General features: G+C 37.5%; 1 protein-coding gene across 5 annotated transcripts in view; it reads right to left on the reverse strand.

Annotated features, from left to right (window-relative positions):
* Positions 1-20,511, reverse strand: part of TRAPPC8 (trafficking protein particle complex subunit 8) — a 49,129-nt gene extending 28,618 nt beyond the window's left edge. For 2 of the 5 annotated variants that reach the window (XM_085220964.1, XM_085220963.1), the window contains exons 1-11: positions 20,355-20,511; positions 14,321-14,515; positions 12,567-12,650; positions 8,963-9,052; positions 7,472-7,646; positions 6,946-7,099; positions 5,414-5,501; positions 4,462-4,709; positions 2,861-2,976; positions 1,785-1,935; positions 438-538 (exon numbers count right to left, since the gene is read on the reverse strand). In XM_085220964.1, coding sequence (XP_085077090.1) covers positions 438-538; positions 1,785-1,935; positions 2,861-2,976; positions 4,462-4,709; positions 5,414-5,501; positions 6,946-7,099; positions 7,472-7,646; positions 8,963-9,052; positions 12,567-12,650; positions 14,321-14,515; positions 20,355-20,511 — 1,559 coding nt within the window. Of the gene's footprint in view, positions 1-437; positions 539-1,784; positions 1,936-2,860; positions 2,977-4,461; positions 4,710-5,413; positions 5,502-6,945; positions 7,100-7,471; positions 7,647-8,962; positions 9,053-12,566; positions 12,651-14,320; positions 14,516-19,909; positions 20,178-20,354 lie in introns of those variants that run through there. The other 3 variants (XM_085220966.1, XM_085220965.1, XM_085220967.1) reach the window with 2 other exon arrangements.
* Between the last annotated feature and the right edge of the window lie 113 nt (positions 20,512-20,624).

Raw genomic sequence — 20,624 nt, forward strand, 5'->3', positions numbered from 1 at the left:
CTAAAGGGAGTCTATAAACAGGAAGCGAGTCAACGAAGCAAGTCAACTCACTTCTACCTTTCAAGGGTAGATAACAGGGGAAAATGGTTTAAAGGGGTAGGAGAAGTGGTTTTAAGTTGAGAGAGGGAAGATTTACACTGGATATCAGGGGGAAGTTCTTTACCAAGAGTGGTGATGTGCTGGAACAGGGAAGCTGTGGATGCCCCGTCCCTGGAGGTGTTTAAAGCCAGGTTGGATGGGGCCTCGGGCAGTGCGATCTACTATTAGGATATGGAGGTTGGCAACCCTGCTTGATGACTCTCGAGTTCCCTTCAAACCCAAGCCATTCTATGATTTTATTATATGACTTATTTGGCACTCCCAGTGTGTAGGAAAAGAAAGCTAAACCACCAGGAATTTCATCTTTCGTTAGGTTGGTATAAAAGTAAACAACATACTTGCAGATATCTCGGTAAGTCTGAATTGCTGTTTCCATATAATGAGCAGGATAAGGCCTAGGAGCTCCTGGCTGAAGAAATGCTGATACTGCTGCCATTTCCTACAAAGACAAATCAGCACAGTCACCACAGTTGTTTTCAACAAATTGTAAATATCAAAATACTGAGAAACACATTTCAACAGCTACTAGCTCAAAATATCTAATCAATTGCTGACATACACTGTTTAAAGTGCACTTTTATAGCTGATATAAGGTTTAATGCAATAGTCTATTTATGACTCTGCCTGGAATTAATCAGACAGCAGCATAAGTTACACACTTACAGAAGATTTTCAGTCAACAGCACACAACAGTATGAAGAAACAATGATTAAGCACTACTTTGTAAGTCCAAGAGTCAATTTTCTATTGCAGGAATTATTTTTCTGATAACACTGCATCTCTTCTAAAATGAGGATCATCTAAGTTTTCTTAAAAGACGTTACATTCTGCTTCCAAGGAAATTTTAGTTTTATTTTACTCTAGTAGCTCCTTTCTTATGGGGACATAATAGCAAAGTTCTTCTACAGAAGCTAAAGATTTTAAGTTTCAAAATCTAATTATCAAGAGCTCTATCAGCCATTCATTAAGAAATTAAGATAACTTCTGAGATTAGCAAAATGCAATGCAACTCTCTGTACTGCAAAGAATATAGTATATGTTACTGTTTTAATTCAAAATAGGACTGTGAAAAGAATGCCTTCATAGATCTACAAAGTAAAATTTTAAATCTGAGTTAACCAGACTGAAGTTCCAGAAAACAGCTTCTCAGAATTGCTAGAAGAGTAGTTTCTTACTTTCTCTAATATTCCAACTTTTTTTTTTACTGGAAATTATTCTAGTCTCATACCTCCATCCACAAGGAGAATTAATGAATGAGAATGTTACTGCTGATAACCTGCACTGTAATGATGCACTCAAAGAACATCCCACAAAATTCAGTAATAAAAAAAAAAAAAAAAAGTACTCCACCATAGTTAGAGAGATGTATTTGTCAAGAAGTCAATGTTTTGTTAAGTAGCGCTATAAAATTATTTCCCACTCAAACTTGTCTCTTGTCTAATAACTCAAGACTAAGATCTATTTTTCCTGGAGGTTGCGTTACAGATAGTCTCCTTTCTGTATTTCACATTTTAAAAATTAAATCCCCAATTTTTCCCATCATAAAATAGTAGCTATCAGTTTTGAGAGCACCTTCAGACTTGCTGAAGATACAGCAAGTTTAGAAATACCTTTATAGATGGTGGACAGAAGGGATTGCACTTTGATTACCATGAAAATACATTTAGGTTACATGAAGTACCAACCAGCGCTCCAGCTGCATAAAGCATTGCCTGATCATTTAAGAAGTCCTTCTTTGCTGTATGGTAACAGCTATATGCAAGTTCATAGTGTTGCACCAAGAAGCATAAGTCTGCCATTTTCCGGATTTGAAGCTCTGGTGCTTCTGGGGGATACCTATGAATACAAATATTTAAATTTAAAGTCATAATTGCATTAAATAAAGCAAGATACACTCTATTCTCACCTTAATTTCTATTCAAAGACAAGGAATAAGATCAGCATTGCTTTAATATTACCCAAAAGTAACTTATCAAGAAAAGTAAAGCTACTTCCTTTCTGCCATGTTAACTGGTTACTTGGTTAATCAGCAAGAAAGCAATGAAACAAGATTTGCTATCCCACTAATTTTTAAAGGAATCATTTCTCTGAATGAAACACTAAAACAAATATGCAGTTATCACTGAGAATGCTCGGTATTATTAACTGCTAGAGCTAAAGAGATCTTGAAGGAAGAATAAAACTTTACAGTCTTTGAAACCAGTAACAGTTTGCTTGTGAGCTTTAAGACGAAACAAATTTAAAGTTGTATGCAAGTTTCAGGAATGTTGAGTTTGGCTCCACAAATATTTTAGTAAAATTTAAAACATGTATTTAGCATAAAACCAGCTGTATGAAGTGTGATATGCCCCTTAATTTACCTCTAAAATGCACCTGCAGAAGTAACGTATTCAGTACTTCACTGGGTTAAGTTGCATAACCACATGAACAAGTCTAAAAAATACCCATTACACGGTGTTTGGCTTAAATAACAAAACACTGATAAGGATTTTTAAATGTCTTACGGGAGGCCATATTCTTCCACTTATTAGTATTACTCTGAAAAATACATAAACATTTTCTCTTATCCCTTCTAAGTTCTTGCTACACCTTTATCATTCAAAGGTAGGCATAACACTTATGACTTCTCCACCATTCCAAGCCATTTACAATATTGCTACTTCAGTTTGCTTAGCAGAATACCATTAATACAGGCTTTTCCTCATAAGACAGAGTGGCATTCCCATTTTTAGATTTAAAGGTAATGACCGAAACAACTTACAGCAAACCAGAAGTATTCTTCAGTTCATTTATGCTTTTCTCTGGAACCTTACTTCCACTAAACCATTTTTTAGTAGCAGAAAACAATGATCGGCTTAAGCCTTTCCTGGATATTAACTGCAAAGAGACAATGAATTAGGAGTACAACACTGCAAAAGAAATATTAACATAAGTTAAGCCCAACTACAAACCCAAGCCTTATTAAGGCTTCCCAAATTGAAAGCAGAAGGAAAAAAAAACCTCAATAAAACACTACACTGAGTGAATGAATCAGACACAGATTGAAGCTGCAATTCACATACATAATGAGCCTCAACTATCTGAAACTGACTATTGTTGCTGTAAACTTCAGACATGAAGATCTCAAATCTAGACGATCTTAAAGGTTCTTTCCAACCCAAACCATTCTTTGATTCTACAACATTTCAATCAAGAAAAAAAGCAAAAGATTTGATGTATTTGCTAGAATCTAACAGTATCAAATTTTGGTATTGGTTTAATCTGAAATTTACACTAATTAATATCTATCAAGAGAGAACATTATTCCCATCATCATGTTGAAGTACCTACCACCACACTGCAAACAACGAATTACCACTCCCCTTGTCTAATAAAGCTATACCTCTTCTAAAAAGTAATTTTTAAAAAAAATGAAATATTAAGATCATGTTTTTCCTACAGTTATTAGGAATATATTACTACATTCCTACCCATAAGCTATGTTTTATTTCATCCTAAAACTTCCACAGTGTAAGACAGCAGCCAGCATAAACAAAATCCCAGAACTCAGAGCAGCTGTGTAGTATCAACAAGCTTCAGTGTAAACTATAGAAGAACCAGACAATTCATTTAAAACTGAGATTTCAGTTAGCAGGTTGATATTTTGGTACAAGCCAACTGCTAAATCCAGTAATTTGACGGTACTAATATAAGTCAATCAATTGGTACAGCCCTTTAAGACCAAATAGAAGTGAAATGCCTACAAAAGAAAGGATCTTACTGTGATGAGAATAATTTTAATGCACGTCCTTGCCTTAACAAAGGCATCGCATTACGTAAGATACCACAGCTCCAAAGAAAGACTCCTAGGTACCACAGTTCCAAAAAGCATAGTTTGAGAGATTAATTCTCAGCTAGTGATACCCGAACAGAATTGCATGATGATGTCCATACATTTCTCTTGGAAGTTAAAGCACGGAGCTTTTCTAGAGACAATTATTGATGGAGAAACATGTTCCTGCTTTCTTGTGTGTTCAAATGTTGAAATGAAAAGTACATTTTGGTCCTCACGCTAGAGTAATCCAGTAAAAACATAGATTTTAGAAGCAAAAAAATAACCCTGTAACAGCTCAGGCAGGCTTTCACAATGAGCCACCTTGCAATGAAGTTCTGTTGGTATAGGTGTTGTTTTCAGCAGTATGTTGTTTGTTTTTAAAGTAAACCAATCAAACAAAAACTTGAATCTATTTCTCCTCAATTTTCTTAAAGCTTTCACTAAGATAATTGAATCATTAGGTGCACAAGGAAGTAATAATTTCAAGAGACTGTTGGGTAGCTGGAATTATACTACTGTTGCTTTTGATTACAAGACTAAATGCTGACCTGATCATTAAGTTGCCGAATGGTCTTCTCTATATGTGGCAAAAGTCCCCTAAATGTGAATTCCTGTATGAACTGCCTGATTCGATCATGATCCGTGAGTGTTAAACAAGCGCCATGAGGTGCTCCAGAGTTTGATTTCTTTGATTCCTGCAACGACGTCGTAGCCTTCACATAGTCAGTGCTATCCAAACTGCTGCTGGGATGATCCAGTTGAAGGGGATGAGTCTTGAAGTTGTTTGACAGGCCATCTATAAAAAGATTGAAACATCAAAACCCTTGTAAATATGAATTACTTACACATTCGCAGTTTTAAACGTCATTTTCATTACATTCACTTCATTCAATGCTTTCACTATTCAAAATTCTGCAAAGAAAACAAATTCAAAGTCAAGCATTCACGAAAAGATGGAAATGCAGCAATTGCTACAGTGGACACAAGAACCAATCGCTTCTTCCTTTAAAAAGAAAAAAAATTCAACTTACATCACAGTATACAAGTCTAGACAAGCCTAACTATTCATCTCATTTTACTGCAACATCTCATGAGGTCCATCTCCAAATTAACATCAATCTAGTAGATGAACGACTGTTTTGCTTTGTGGACATGAGGTTACATACCTTTGTGCGTTTAGAAAATTACCATTTGTAATTACTTAAGAGAAAATAAGCAATGTTTGTAGTTACTGTATTTTTTTCAATTTCCGTTTATAGAGTACCTTACATTTATTCTATACCTTGATTAAGCTTCTAGACTTGAAACACTTATCTTAATGTATTAAATTACTTTCTAAAAGTTATTCATGAAGTTCCAAACAGGTTAACACTTGTAATGTAGCACTACATTTAAGTGCACATCCAGACTTGACCACCACTCACAAGTGATTGCTATTGCATGCAAGGCAGCTCTATAAAAGTTATCACATTAAAGTTTTGAAGGAAGTTATAAAAATACCTTTAATTTCATTATCTAAGCCATCCGATATTAAATGATCAGTATTCTTGTTTGAAATGACAGTATAAGGATAGTCTTCATAGCAGTCCTACCAGAAGGGAAAAAGAAGTTAGGACTAAATGTGAGAACATCCTTTAAAAAAAAAAAATAATCAGTAACTAGCAGCTGTTAACTTTAAGTTCACGAGATAAGAAAGCACACTCAGCTAGATGTTCCTATATATTCACTGAAGCAGTTTGTTGAGTCCTTAAGGTCCCATTCTATTGTACAGGTATAATCAACAACAGAAAGCAAGTATCTTCTGGTTTGCTCAAAATAGCAACACTGTCAACTTAAGCAAGCAGTTTCAGTAACTGACTGGAGCCCTTTCATAGTAATACCTACACCAGAACATACATGCTCCTTAAAAGCAACTTCTGGACAGGCTCAAAAAAAAAAAAAACCAACACAATGTGGTACAGTTGACATGGAAAAAAAAAAAACTAATTTATGGTGGAACATTGCTTACTGGCCCTCTTAATATCTTACAGAATGCAAATGACTTTGACAGTACCAACTAGATTTGGTAAGGAACTATGATTCACACATTTTTTAGTTGTGTACAGTTAGAAAGGCAAGACAGTAAAAGCAAAATTTAGAAGGATTATTTTTGGTCTTGAAGTCAAAAATACAGACTTTTATGGCAAACAGAAACAAATAACCTAAACTAGCATACACTATTATTTGCCACTCTTGCAAATGACAGACTAGATTTGACTGCAAGAAATAACCTTAAAAGGAACCACATAGCAAACTACAGGACAGCAGGAAAAACAAGAATTTTGAAACTGAAGAAATTAATCAAAATGAAGGTATGAATGGACACTTCTGCTATCCATCGCAGGCAACCTCAGGAATTTATTATTTCAGTCTTCCTTTCATTCTGTTATTTCAGGTAGTCTCTCCTTGAAGACAGGTAGTGACTTTAAGGAGCACTTAGGACAGCTCTTTAGAAGAGGACTTGCCTTACATCCTCACACCAAGGTCAAGTTAAAAAAAAAAATCTGAATTTCACATAACTTAACAACCTATTAGCCTATTCTGTAAAAACACATACATAAAACTAAAGAAAAATTTAACTCAACTAAAAATTATAAAATCACCAAGGTTGGAAAAGACCTCTAAGATCATCCAGTCCAACCATCCACCTCCACCAATATTCCCGCATTATATCATGTCTCTCAGTGTAACACCTAAATGTTTCTTGAACACCTCCAAGGGAGGTGACTCAACTACCTCCCTGGGCATCCTGTCCCAGCACCTGACTGCTTTCAGAAAAGAGATTTTTCCTCACATTCAACCTGAATCTCCCCTGGCACAACCTGAGGCCACTCCCTCTCATCCTGTCACTAGTCATGTGGGAGATCCAAAATCTCCTTTCAGATCATTGCAGAAAGTGATAAGGTCTCCCATGAAGCTCCTCCTCACCAGAAGAAACAATCCCATGGGCATTTATATGCACTTAATAAGTTGTTTTTGAAACACTGCAGTACCTGGTTCTGAATGGAGTTTTTCTGAAGATACTGGCTCCAAGGGTCTGGTATCTGTTCATCTGTTCCTCTGTTAGACACTCGAGAATTTATTTTCAGCAAATAGCAACCCTGAGTTCCATACCTCTGCTTCATCTCTTCATAAATGGAGTCAGCTCTGAAAAAAGAAACAGTAAGATATAGCCTGTCTTGATATTCAACCAATTCCATTTGAAGTGTTTACCACAAGCTACCTTAGACTATTTATCCACAGGATTTAGAACAAAAATTTATATATTTAAACTGGTTCCTCACACAAGAATAAAACCAACAATCTCTGAGAACTAATCCAATGAGCCAGCAAAGAAAGCTTCTACTTCAAGAAGCCAAATTATCTTATGTAATACAAAAATTAGATAAAAAAAATACTACTTAAAGGCTGCCTTGATAACTGCACACAGGTTAACAGATAATCTGTGTCTAATCCTAGCAGCAACTTATAAACATAAGCATTTTAGTCCAATGGTTAATCTGAAGGCAGACCACCTACCTTTGCTCTTCACCTGAGCTTACATCATGCAATAACACATAGTACTTGAGTGTGTTTGGTATAAACCATTTCGGATAAGAGTATTCACTACTATGTTGAATTCGATGTTGCTCTTGTGACAACTTCAGAAATTGCTCCACAGGCTCTGGTTCACTTGAAGAAACTACAAGCATACCTAAACTCACGGTAAGGACGTTAACCATAAGAACAAGAACAGCCAATGATGATAAAATAGGCAGTGTATAAAATAAACATTGCACACATCCTGTTTATCTTATCCCCGTAAAACACATTACCATAAAAGCATGTTTAACTTGAATTCATTCTACGTTTCAATAGGAACAGTATTTAGTTGTTTATTTAGCTAACATTCATAACTGAAACAAGAACTTTGTTCCAGTTCTGAAACTGAATCCACGTTTAAGGTGATACACAACAGCTAATACTTTAATATTTCAGATCCAGATCAAACACAAAACCTGTTTTTTGTACAAAAAACACACGTTCACTTCCAGTGCACTTCATTTTCAAATGCTCAAAGAAAACACAACTTCCTTAATTTATCACCTGAGCAATAATAACAGCCAGCATTCATAAAGATAACAACACCTGCTGTATAAAAAGCAGATGCATTCCAATTTTTACCTTAATGCAACTCCATTATCACTAATAAGGAACAACCTGTTCTGCCGCATCTGTTCACCAAACTAAAGACATTAAATCAAAGACGACAGAAAGCAACTTGTAGTTTAATTGTTACTGCAATGTAGTAGTCAAGGGCCAGAATCTTTTTTTTTTTTGCTATATTAATTCTGTATAAGATTCTCTCAAATAGTGACCAACATATCTATTCCACCACAGTGGAAATAGCCTAATAGATTGATAGTAATGAATTACTTATTAATTAGAAACAGACTAAGTGTTAAGAAAACCAGAGCATTATGTTTAAAGTGAAGATTAACAGCAGCTACAACATAAAACACTGTATATTTTCACTTTCCCTGCAGACAAGCAAGTCAGGGTTAAGTTACGGTAACAAAAATGCTGTGAACACATTTAGGCATCTTTCCAGACTTCTTTTTGCCTCAAACAGCTGAAGTTCTTTTATTTATTTATTTATTTTGGCACACCCTTTCTAATCTCCCCCCCTCCATCTGCTAGCAATGCTATGAAAGGCCACAGGTACATCCCAAGTACATAGATCTTTGCTGTGCTTGAGGTATAGCCAGCAGATACCTAAGTAGCTATAGAAGAAAATATTTTAGGATGCGTAAGCTTAAGTTACATGTATAAGCTTAGAGTTCAGTTTGACATATAAAGAAGTGTGGGTTTTATTACAAAGAAGACCTCAAACTCTTAACAAAATTATCCTGTATACTCAGATATATCAAAAAGGGTATATTTCAAAGCAATGTGAGAAAAAAAGCAACTCTAAAATTTCGAAGTCTCCTGCATTACTGCAGCCAGATCCGTGCAACACTCAAAGGATACATGCAACATAGTGGTTTAGGAACTCATGATCTGATGCAGGCATGGACTGAAGAAAGCACTCTCTGTAAGACTCAAACCAAGGAGTAGTAGCTGAAATACACAATAAAGTAATACCAAATGTAATTATTTAGCCAAACTTCAGTTTAGTCATTTATAAAAAAAGGAAACATGAAATACTGCACCTGAAAGTAAAACTTGCAAACAGTCAAAGTTTGCAAGGCAAATAAAGGAAGAGAACAATCTAAAAAAGAAATTTCAAAATATACAGAAGGAGGAAAAATTAACTCTTCGAATCAAATCTTGTGAAACTGAACAGCATCTTAAGTACCAACTTCTTCAGTATTTAGGCTCACCTATTCAGTTCTTATAAGAACTCCTTACCACCCTCTAAAAACAAAGACTTGGGAAAGTAAAAAAAAAAAAAAAAAGTTATTTTATCATTGTATTTGCCTACTGTAAGAATGTTAACAACTGAGAAGCAAAGTTAAAAATTAACTGTGTAAAGGAACCAAGAATTACCAAAGCCCTATCCTGACAGTTTTTCTGAAGCTTTTTGAAAGTGTTGTGACTTGGCTTGATAGCAGTTCTCTTCCCTTCTCCTGGCTAAAATAAACAGCAACAGTTTAGTTGTCAGCTGATCAAGCAGAAATCCAAAAAGCTGAAAGTTCAGATCTACACTGTCCATTAGTGCCTTATTATATTAACCTGTCACGTATAAACACCCTTTTACAATAGAGACTTTAATGTTTAAGAATATCAGCTTAAGGGAAGCGAAGCATGTCTAGGATATTCAAAGAACATAAACTTAAAAATCCTGTCTGATTCTTCCTACAACAATATAGCCATGAAATACTTGCTTCTTTCAGAACTGCTTTACTGTCATCTTAATTCTGCATCTCCTTTGCGTACACAGAAAAATAAAAGACCCTAGAGATAAACTAGTAAATTTTTAATGATCTGACTTTACACTGAAAGTTTAGAATCCAGAGTAAACTTACCTGCAAATTAGAAAACAATAGCTGGTACAGAAAAACACACTAATTTCTGAAGGTATTTGTTCTCCTTATAGGGCACCAAGAATACCTACTGCTCGATTCAACTCATGTAAAGACTCTCTAAAACTGACCTCCTCCTGCCACTTCCCAAATCTTTAATTTTCTGGCAGACTTCAACAAGCTGAATTCAATTTGTATGTTGCAATTATCTTCTAGTGCACTAAGTTAATGCTTATTGCTTCGTCTTATGTTGTCCAGCCATCTTATATCAGCTTCATGCATTTAAGAATCAGATATACTCACACCTTACAACTGAACTCAGTCTACTATTCAGTACATCTCACATTACAAGTAGATCAATAGAAGGCAAATTTCTAGTGTTCACATATCATCTTTCTAACTAATTGCTCTTTGATTTATGGTATAAAAAAGCTTTCAGTTTTACTAAGCCTCTCACATGTGCATAAATATATGTATATAATCTTTTTTTCCAGGTATTTGAATAAAGAAAACAAGCCATGAGAAAGTAACTCACGCATATTTTCCAGAAGTATAATAAAGCCTTGTAGTAATGAGCGTTCAAATAAAACAAAGTTAAACTAGGCCCCACCTTGAGTACTGTGTTCAGTTTTGGGCACCTCAGTACAGAAAGGACATTGAAGTGCGGGAGCAGATCCAGAGAAGGGCAACAAGGCTTGTGAAAGGCTTGGAGAATATGCCCTACGAGAATACACTGAAGGAACTGGGGCTGTTTAGTCTGGGGAAGAGGAAGCTGAGGGAGACCTCATTGCTCTCTTCAAATATCTGAAAGGTGATTGCAGCGAGAGCGGGATTGGTCTCACTGGAAATAAGGAGAAAACGGCCTCAAGTTGCACCAGGGTCAGTTTAGGTTGGGTATCAGGAAAAACTTCTTTACAGAAAGGATGGTTAAGCACTGGAATAGGCTCCCCGGGGAGGTGGTTGAGTCACCATCCCTGGATGTTTAAAAACCGTTTCGATGTGATGCTCAGGGACATGATTTAGTGGTAAGTTGTTAGAGTTAGGGTAGTTTGGTTAGGTTGCAGTTCGACGTGATGATCTTGAAGGTCTTTTCCAACCTGAGCAATTCTATGATTCTGTGATTAGGGTAAAAATTATAGAATGTAAGTATCACAGGACCCCTTGGATTGGAAGAGACCTTAAAAGCCCAGCCAGTTTCATTCCCATGTCATAGGCAGGGCTGCCACCCACCCTTTCAGCTGCCCAGGACCCCATCCAACCTGGCCTTGAGTGCCTTCAGGGATGGGGCACCCGCAGCTTTTCTAACTCACATTCTAAGTTAATCCAAATGTTAACTGCATTTTTGTTTCAAGCTCTAATTTCAGGTGGTTTTTTTTTGTTGTTGAATTCAAGTACAGAAGTTTAAGAAATCTGACATCCACAAAAAGGAATGCACTACATCTATTTCTCATCCTTTCAAATTCAGCCTAGTAAATATAACTGAATTCCCCCAACATATCTACAATAAACTTAAACAGTATTCACTCAGGGCTGTAAGCATTTACATAAGACATTTAAATAAACATGCAGCCAACTCAAAATAAAAACAGTATCAGAGAAAAACTTCATACATAGTATTACTTAACATTACAGCAATGCACGGCAATGCTGTCTTTCAAGAACACAGAGCTGTATGCTTTTCAGTTTTCCAGTATATGTTTACAGGAGGTTAAATAAGAGGAGCTGAAATTTAAGTAGTTTGCTAATTTGTTCAGAACTGTTAAGAACAAAAAAAATGGTACGTTCTATTCATAAATACCAGCTTAAGACTAAGAAGCCTACTTCATTAGAAGAAGCATTTTTAGTTTTGTTATTTAAGGGCTTTTTTGTTACTTCACAAAACAATATGAATTTCATGGATACCAGTATCCTAGCATACTCAGAAAGTATTCAGCAGCACATGAATAAGACACTTTTGAAACAGTAGCTATTACTAACCAAAAGACACAAGCTTTACTACTGTTTAAAACTGAAAAACAACAAAATCTGGCCACTTTATAGATCACAACATCAAGCTTTACTTAGGTTCAGAAGCCAATAGCCAATGCATTTTGGTAGAAACAAGTCTTAAAGATGTGCCACAAAGCTTTTTTGAAGGAAGTCATACACCAGAAAGAATGTCAACATAGAGAGACATGTGATCTGGTACAGTTCGTAGTTCAGTTTTAGTTTACAAAGCCCCACTATCCAGTAAGAGGAAAAAAAAAATCTATGGAGAAGCTGGAAAACGTTTGAAATACAGAACAGTGACTGCATACATTTCCATAGGACCAAACAAGGCAGTGCTTTTACAGCATCAAATCACTTCCCTCGCCACACCACTACGCACTCATAGGACTCTATGGAAAGGCCAAACGATTTAGGTTAACAGCAGCAGAAATTCAGTTAAGAGAAAAGTCAATCAACCACCACCAGCACTTCAAATTTATTTATTTTAGGGAAAAAATGGAGGAACACACATCTACAGCAAGATAAGCACTAAACAGTTGTAGAAGATGGTAAGGAGAGGTGGATGGAGCACATAGAGAAAGGAATATAAAGGGCAATTTGGCACCAACCACAAAAGATACCTGAATAAACCGTGGATGTGTTCAGTTCCATCAAAGTCTCTTTCCAATTATTGTACCAAGGGACACTAGCTTTAACTGAGCGATCTGATAGAAAAAACATGGTATTATTACACTAAAATAGGTCAGGTTCAGACACACTATTGGCTTTTACACTCTGGTAGCATGAAGGAGAAAAATCTCTACCATTCAGGACCATCAGGAATGGAAGACATTTAATTCCAGATAATTTAAGCCACGAACATTTCAGGCTCCTCCACATTTCACAATCTGAAAGAGTTATATGTAAATACAATTGTATCTTTCTAGTAGGAGCAAGGCACCAATTTCTGAAATCTCTCAGTCTGTGATAATACAGTTAAAAGGTTTGCTGCTGGATGGCCTGCCTGCTTCAAGCTGCACCAGGGAGATTTAGACTGGACGTTCTGAAAGAGTAGTCAGGAACTGGAACGGGCTGCCCAGGGAGGTGGTGGAGTTACTGACCATGGATGTGTTCAAGGAATGTTTGGATTTTGTGTTGAGGAACATGGATTAGTGAGTACTACTGTTGATAGGTGGATGGTTGGACTGGATGATCTTGAAGGTCTTTAACAACCTTGGTGATTCTGTGAGTGGAAATAAGAACCTAACAATTGAGAGACAACATGTGAGAATTATTTACTGCTGGAGCCTCAGATGTGATATGGAAAACAAATGAAAAGATATTCTCTTCCAACACTACAAAGAACGGCGTGATAAAATCACAATCACTCTCTCCCCCTGCTTCAAAACCGAGGCTAACAGAAATATTAAGACACATTCTCTGCACTAAAACAATTTTGCTTTCCTGGGAGTCCTCCAGTCTCCAGAACTCAAACAAAGATTTCCAAATTAAAACAGCAAGCAAATAACCCAACTTCTCAGATAAGGAGGCATGGAAACTAGAAAACAGCTCTCAAAAATAAAGAGTTTTCAGAGCCGAGTCTTACTATTATTGATACATCAAGTTGAAGATGTAGCTTCTCACAGTAGGAACTGAAGTTGTAGAATTATGCATTTTTCACTATAAACATTAAAAAATACAGTATCAGCTACTAATCTTCATGAATTTGCTGTTAAAAAGAAAGTATGAAAACTCTGTCTCTTCCTATAACAGACTCAACTTCCTCACTGCACACCAAACTATGCACAACTGAGCCAAACTATGTACAACAAATGACTTATGTTTAAATAGGGCAATGCATATATGCTTTGAATTAAGTATGTACTCAAAGGCTTTAATGGATTAGGGTCTTAATTGGGAGAAGTTTAATCTTCTCAGCTCTCAAGATCAGATCTCAATCGCTGTTATTCATTACGTCTTACCCTTGGAAATTGGGGGGGGGAAAAAAAAAAACATTGCTAAAACCATTCTTCTGATCATTTTGACAGGTTAGTATCTCAGATTTGTCAAAAAAAAAGTAAAGATCCTCTAATCTGATAAGCTAATTAGAAAACCAAACTGAGATCATTTTCTATGGCATGACACTTTTACAGAAGTTCACAAGAACTACAACACTGGAAAACAAATTTAACTTAGGAATTATTAATTGCATTCAACTATTCTTTTGAAGTGTATCAAAACAAAGCTGAGTCATTTTTATACTGAAAACTGCAATTATCAAAACTGATCAATTCTGATGTATGCTTTAATGTATGCTACAAACTTGATAGCAAGATTAGAAACCTTACAATACAAACTAATTTGAATTACAGAAAAATACAATATCATTACTTACCACTAATGTTGAGATCATAATCACCAGCTGTGATTACGTTAGCTACTAGTCCTTCAGCAGGCTGACTGATAGACACAACATCATTCAGAAGCTTTCGAATGGCACCGTGCTGAGGTGGGTGAGTAATAATGTTGTTGACAGCAATCTTCAGATTTTTAATTACGTGAAGCTGATTATTAGGATCTCTCATGTGAGCTGAAAGAAAAAAAGAGTACAGCTGTTACAATAGTTAACATAAATTAGCATTTCTCCAGCAAACTTTCTTAAAGGTTTCTCCCTTGAACTTCACTATCAATTTAATATCTCAGTCCATAATAACTGAGCACCAAAGAATGAAGTAGAATTAGGGAGAAGGAAAAAGTTACTTAATGCTCAATATCAAGTTCATTTAGACAAGCTGACAAAAAGGTAAGCAGAGCTTAGTTCAGAAGACTTCCAGAAGGAAATGATATGAACGTTAAGTATTGGTTTCAAAATTACACAGAAGCCTGCATGAAACAGTGGATTATTGCATGTAGCCACAAAAACAACACAGGGAAAGCGTCCACAGATACAACGTTTGTGCAAGAACCACAAATAAATGACAAGTGTTTAAGTTAGTTCAGAGAAATTGCTTGTCTAGAGAAAATTAAGTAGATGCTTGCCAATAAACAATACTCCAAAAGATAAGTGGATTCACTATTAAAATGAGCCTTATGTTAACATCACACCATGGTTTATGCTGCCTGGGCTTTGTGTTACTTATCCCCAAAATGATGTCCTCTTTTTAAGAGGACTTCTTTAAGAAACCCACCAGACAGAACATTGTGAAAGAAATAGTCCCAAATCTACAGGAAACAAGCATCTGAATTCCAGTACCAAGCCTAGAGGACAAGTCATCAAAGTTCAACAAAGTTGATTATCAAACAAGAATATTTCATAGAAGGTTAATGTTGAAATGGCACACAAATGCATGTATGTAATTTCCTTTGTTTTCCATATATTAAAAGCTAAACTATCACAGGTAGAGATCACACTTTCTTCCTCTAATAATATGGAATTACTTTTAATCCCCACATCTCTGCTTTTGTTTTGTGGTTTTTCTGGTTGTTTTTTTGTTGGTGGTGGTGGTGGTGGTGGTTTGCTTTTTGTTTGTTTATTTGGTTTAGGGAGTGGAAGGTATGGGAGTGGATATCAGAAGACCTCTCAGTGTCCTGAAAAGCAAGAAAACCCTTCACAAGAAAGTTAGTCTTTACATTTATCTGTATTGGCCCACCTTCCAGTTTAAGGTCTAGCTTATTCATTCCTTCTAGAAGAACGACCAGGCTACAATCTCTGCTCTATCTTATAGATAGCATTACATTTTACCAGAAGCAATAATTTGAGCTTCATATAACTTGTAAATGCAGAGCTCCATTTGTAGAACTGTACGTTCCCCTTCTCCCTCCCCCACCATATCAGACAGATGAATTATTAATCCTCAAATTACTAACACTACAGCCACATGATTGCTGAAAAGATTAAAGGCAAGAAGAACCAGCAGGGACACAGAACTAAGAGACCAATTTGTCTTTACCAGTGCAGCTATAAGAAAACTCATCCCTGCTGTCCTTCCTATAGCCATAAACATGGGAAACATAGAAATGTACATACAAGATATAGATGATTCTTTTGGCATACGTGCAACCCTAAGCACTACCAGAAAGAACATAACTGGACATTCAGAATTCTTGCCTTAATCCCTAATAAAAATCTATTACAATACTGCATCTATAATATTACAATCTACTACAATACATTGTAGACTACTGAAGGAAATATATAATGAGATCTCAAACAATCTTTTGTCCAAGGCAATAATGTGCACTAGAATATCTTTCTTATCAGAAGTTGAGAAAACTCAAGCACTGGCTAAAATGCTCATGAAAAGTATTTTGACATCAAACTAAGCTCACCAAATATACAGCCTTCCCACTACACTTCCTTATTTAAAGCTTAGAACCAGACAGCTACAAGAAGTTCCCCCCTTACACTTCAAGGGCAAAAAAATGCTTTGGCTAAAAAGTAACCAAAGCTATCTTGAAAGGACACCTGTTCCTTGAAGTATACACTACTACTTCCACCAAGACAGCATTAGTTCACATAGCATTCTTAGAGCACCATAAAAAAAAAAAAAAGAGGTGCTACGTTAAACAAAACTTGCCTACACAAAATGCATTTGTTAAATTCAACAGCAACCATCACCAACAAATATGGCAGTTAAAAAAAAAAATACTGCTGCTTTGAGAATAAATATGAAAGTATAAAATCTACAATACACTTTGTAATAGATCTTATTACCTACAAGAAAGGAAGTTTGGGATTTTGTTTTTGTCTAAAGTAAAAATTTAACTGGAAAAATGAAATTGTTCTCTCAATTTTTATTTTTTTTTTTTACCATTTATCATTCAATAACAAGATGTAGTTTAATTATCAACATCTATTCTACTACACTTAGAAGCACTCTTAACTTGCACTCAGGATTTCCTAACATCACTACTTGCTTATGTTGATGTAGCCAAAAATATCCTTGCAACCTATCAAGTAATTCAGGGGCAGGAGTTCATCAGTAGATTAGTACTGACCAGTACTGAGCGCAGAGAGCCACTGCATCTACCTTGTATGTTTGTGGGCTTCTGTTTGAAATTAGCTGATCTCCTTGGGCTCAGCAACAGCAAGAAGCAAATGCTTCAAGGCCACCTGAAGAGTTAAGCAGCAGTCTGCGCCTTCATCTCTCTTCGTGTTTGAAGAACGAGCAACAAGTGCACAGCAGAAAGTCCAGCCTTGTTTTGATGAATAGAAACTATTCTGCACATAGATCAGGACTTTCATTTCCTTCTCTAAGGGAGAGCACTGACGAACATGCAGTCTTTAGTAAATTACAGAAATTCCAGAGTACAGAGAAGAATCTATATTGTAACTGGACTAAGAACACAGAAGCAAACCAGTGAAGGACCTTTTCAATTAATAGAAGAATTCAAGAACTAGCATAGGTGCACCAGCAGCGTGCATGAATACAAGAGAGTTTATATTACAAATTCAGTGAAGTCATCAGGTAAAGATATAAGTACTAATAAGAAAACTACACCCTATTTCCTTCCCTATTAAGAAAATTAGTGCTTAAAACTGAAGACAGCAAAACAATCATAAATAGTAAAACAGTCATTGTGTGCATGTGCACCTGCCTCCAATCCGCTATGCTATATATTGCCTCTCTCTCTCAATTGGCAATGAAAAGCACCACGGAAAAATGTTAATGCCTGGCCAAGCATACTATCACATAGCAATTCAAAAAACTTCTACTGTTTCCAGAATCTCATACATGGGATACAGTTAGCACCATTCATGCAACAGTGATTGTGCAGACTGCAACAGGCACACTTTCCTGTCACTGACATCCTTGTATTTGGAAGAGAAATTGTTTACTATTGTGCAAACTCTACAACAATTTTACTGCACTTAACTAGTTTTCTGTCTGAAAACTTAGTACCAATCTGCCTACCCTCACATGCATACCGGCTTTCACCACAAGAAGTTGCTTACTGGACACAGCAATGCATCTTCCATGAAGCTGGCAGAAGAAGCCACACTTGGACTGAGTAACTGCAATCCAGCCAGCAGTGTGCTGAACACTGTGACAGCACATACAGTAGAGTGGTCACAAACCTCACTGCACCCAGCTTCAGCGTATCAGTTCTCCCAGCCTGGGTCAGGCCTTGAAAAGGGTACTTCTCACTATCACTTTAGCAGCTTAGAGAGAACAGTAAGGATGCCCTTTCCCAAACATTCCTCCTGACAATCTCACACCTGTGCCTATGAAATGAAAACTGGATGACAGTGATTTAGATAAAAACAAGCATGTTTGTTTGTTTATACAATTACACTATAGAACCTACAGAACACCTATCACAGAAATATCAAAAGTTATGTGTTAATAAAATTTAAACAGTAGAGTTTTCCTACGCAAGCTTTCAGGGGAACACAGAAAAGCATTATCAGTATCCCAACTAATAAGATCAAAGTCTTACAGCACATGGAGGGAATTCAAACTTTAGCCATAACCAACTCCTTAGAGAGTAAAAATAGGAGGAACAATGATTCAGTTTATAGGCACTGAGATGGCACAGGGATCTACGCTTACACTGAAATAGGGAGGACAAATGAGGTTTGAAGGTTCCTTAACTGCTACAGCAATCAGAACAAAAATAGTTACAACTGAGCAACAAGAAAACTGAAAATCCGTCAGAATGAATGCTTCCCTTTGAGCGGTATGTATGGTTTTATTTTCTACTTTTTACCAAGGAACCAAAACAGATGTTTAAGTAATATTAAGAACTTCAAAACTTCAAAGGTCTGAGCTTCTGTCTTTGTGGTTTCATTTTTATTTAATCTGTGCTGCATATCTCAGGAGAGCTACAATCATAGAATCCTGGAAGGGCTGGGTTGAAAAGGACCACAATGATCATCTAGTTTTAGTCCCCCTGCTATGTGCAGGGTTGCCAAGGGGTGCCAACCACCAGACCAGGCTGCCCAGAGCCACATCCAGCCTGGTCTTGAATGCCTCCAGGGATGGGCATCCACAACCTCCTTGGGCAACCTGCTCCAGTGCATCACCACACTCCGTGTGGAAAAACTTCCTCCTAATATCTAACCTAAACCTTCCCTTTCTCAGCTTAAAACCATTCCCCCTTCTCGTATCACCATCCACCCTCGTAAACAACCGTTCCCACTCCTGTTTACATGCTCCCTACTTAAAATATATATACATATGTATATAAAAAGACAAAAAAGTTATAGAGAAGTAACGCTTAAATATGATTATGATGTTTTCTAGGCTTGCCAGAAAATAAAGGTAAACTTTCACATATACTGGCTTTCAAGTTGTTGCCATTCACTTAAACAACAACACAAAACACCTAGCTTGAGAGACAGCACAAGCCTCATCTTCTTGCTGTGTTTTCTCAACACAAGACATAAAGCTGAAGTCTCTCTGAGCTACGTGTCTGCCAAAAACCTAATATGACAAAAGCCACCGCAATGCTACACTGATGAGCAGTTCTGCAGTTCTTTTCTGATAAAGAATGGACTGAAAAGCATACGCTAGATTAAGTTAATACCTGTTCTACATATTAAAGAACCTGATTTTTTTTTTTTTTTCTTTGAAGCGGTCAATTCCTAGTTTTACTGGGATTCTATACGGCTGTTTTTATCTATGACATATAACCAGTTCAGGTCTCTCCTTCTGCACAGCTCCCACTCACAGGAGCATCAACAAAGAAGTACATATGACAAAACAAGAGGTGAGAGAATCATACAATGGCTTGGGCTGGAAAGGACTCCGAGGGTCATGAAGTTCCAGCCCCCCTGCCACGGAGGCAGGGCTGTCAGCTGTTAGATCAAACACTAGACCAACTGCCCAGGGCCCACTCAATTTGGGGCATCCACAGCCTTCCTGGGTAACCCATTCCAGCACCTCACCATTCTCTGAGTAAAGAGCTTCCCCCCAGCATCTACTCTAAGTCTCCCCCCCTTAAGTTTAAAACCATTTCCCCCTGTCCTATTGCTATTTACCGTGTAAACGCCTTCCAGAATGCTAGTTGTGACTTCAGCTGCAAGAGAATAACAGCCACACTTTCCGAAGCTGGGTAGCAAGAAGGCACACAGCCAGAGCATCCGCTCCAAACATAAGGCAGACAGCAGCTCGGACGAACACGCCTTAAAGACACCTTTTCCCTCGACCCTGCCGCCTTTTGCCATGTCTCCAAGAACAGCCTGACTTCCAAGGTTACACAGAGCAAAAAAAAAAAAAAAAAAAAAAAAGAACAACAAAAAAAAAAACAACAAGCAAACAAACAAACGGAAGCAGCCCAGCCAAAGGGCAACCCGGCCAACCCGGTACGCCCGGGCCCCGCACACCGGCAGGCCGGAGTAAGGCTGCTCCTCCCCGCCCTGCCTCTCGCCCCCGCGGGAGGAAGGGAGCGGCGGCGCCTTCCCCACCCCCACGGCCGGCACCGACCTTCCGAGGTGAGGCGGCAGAAGGGCTTCACCAGCTCGGCGAAGCTCAGGTTGTTCCTGCGGGTCAGCCGTTCCGCCTCCTCGCTGCACAACGCGGCCACCAAGGGCACGAACGAGTCCTGGATGAACTCCTGCACCGACTGCACGCACTGGGCCATCGCCGCCGCCGTCAGGGAGCCCGAGCCGGACCCGTCACCTCGTTCCGCCGAACTCCGCTTCTCCCGCCGAGGCCGACGGCCAGCCGAACGCTCAGCAGGCGGCCCGCGCCGCC

This window comes from Meleagris gallopavo, chromosome 3, assembly GCF_905368555.1.
Source record: "Meleagris gallopavo chromosome 3, MGAL_WU_HG_1.1, whole genome shotgun sequence".
Classification (NCBI taxonomy): Eukaryota; Metazoa; Chordata; class Aves; order Galliformes; family Phasianidae; genus Meleagris; species Meleagris gallopavo.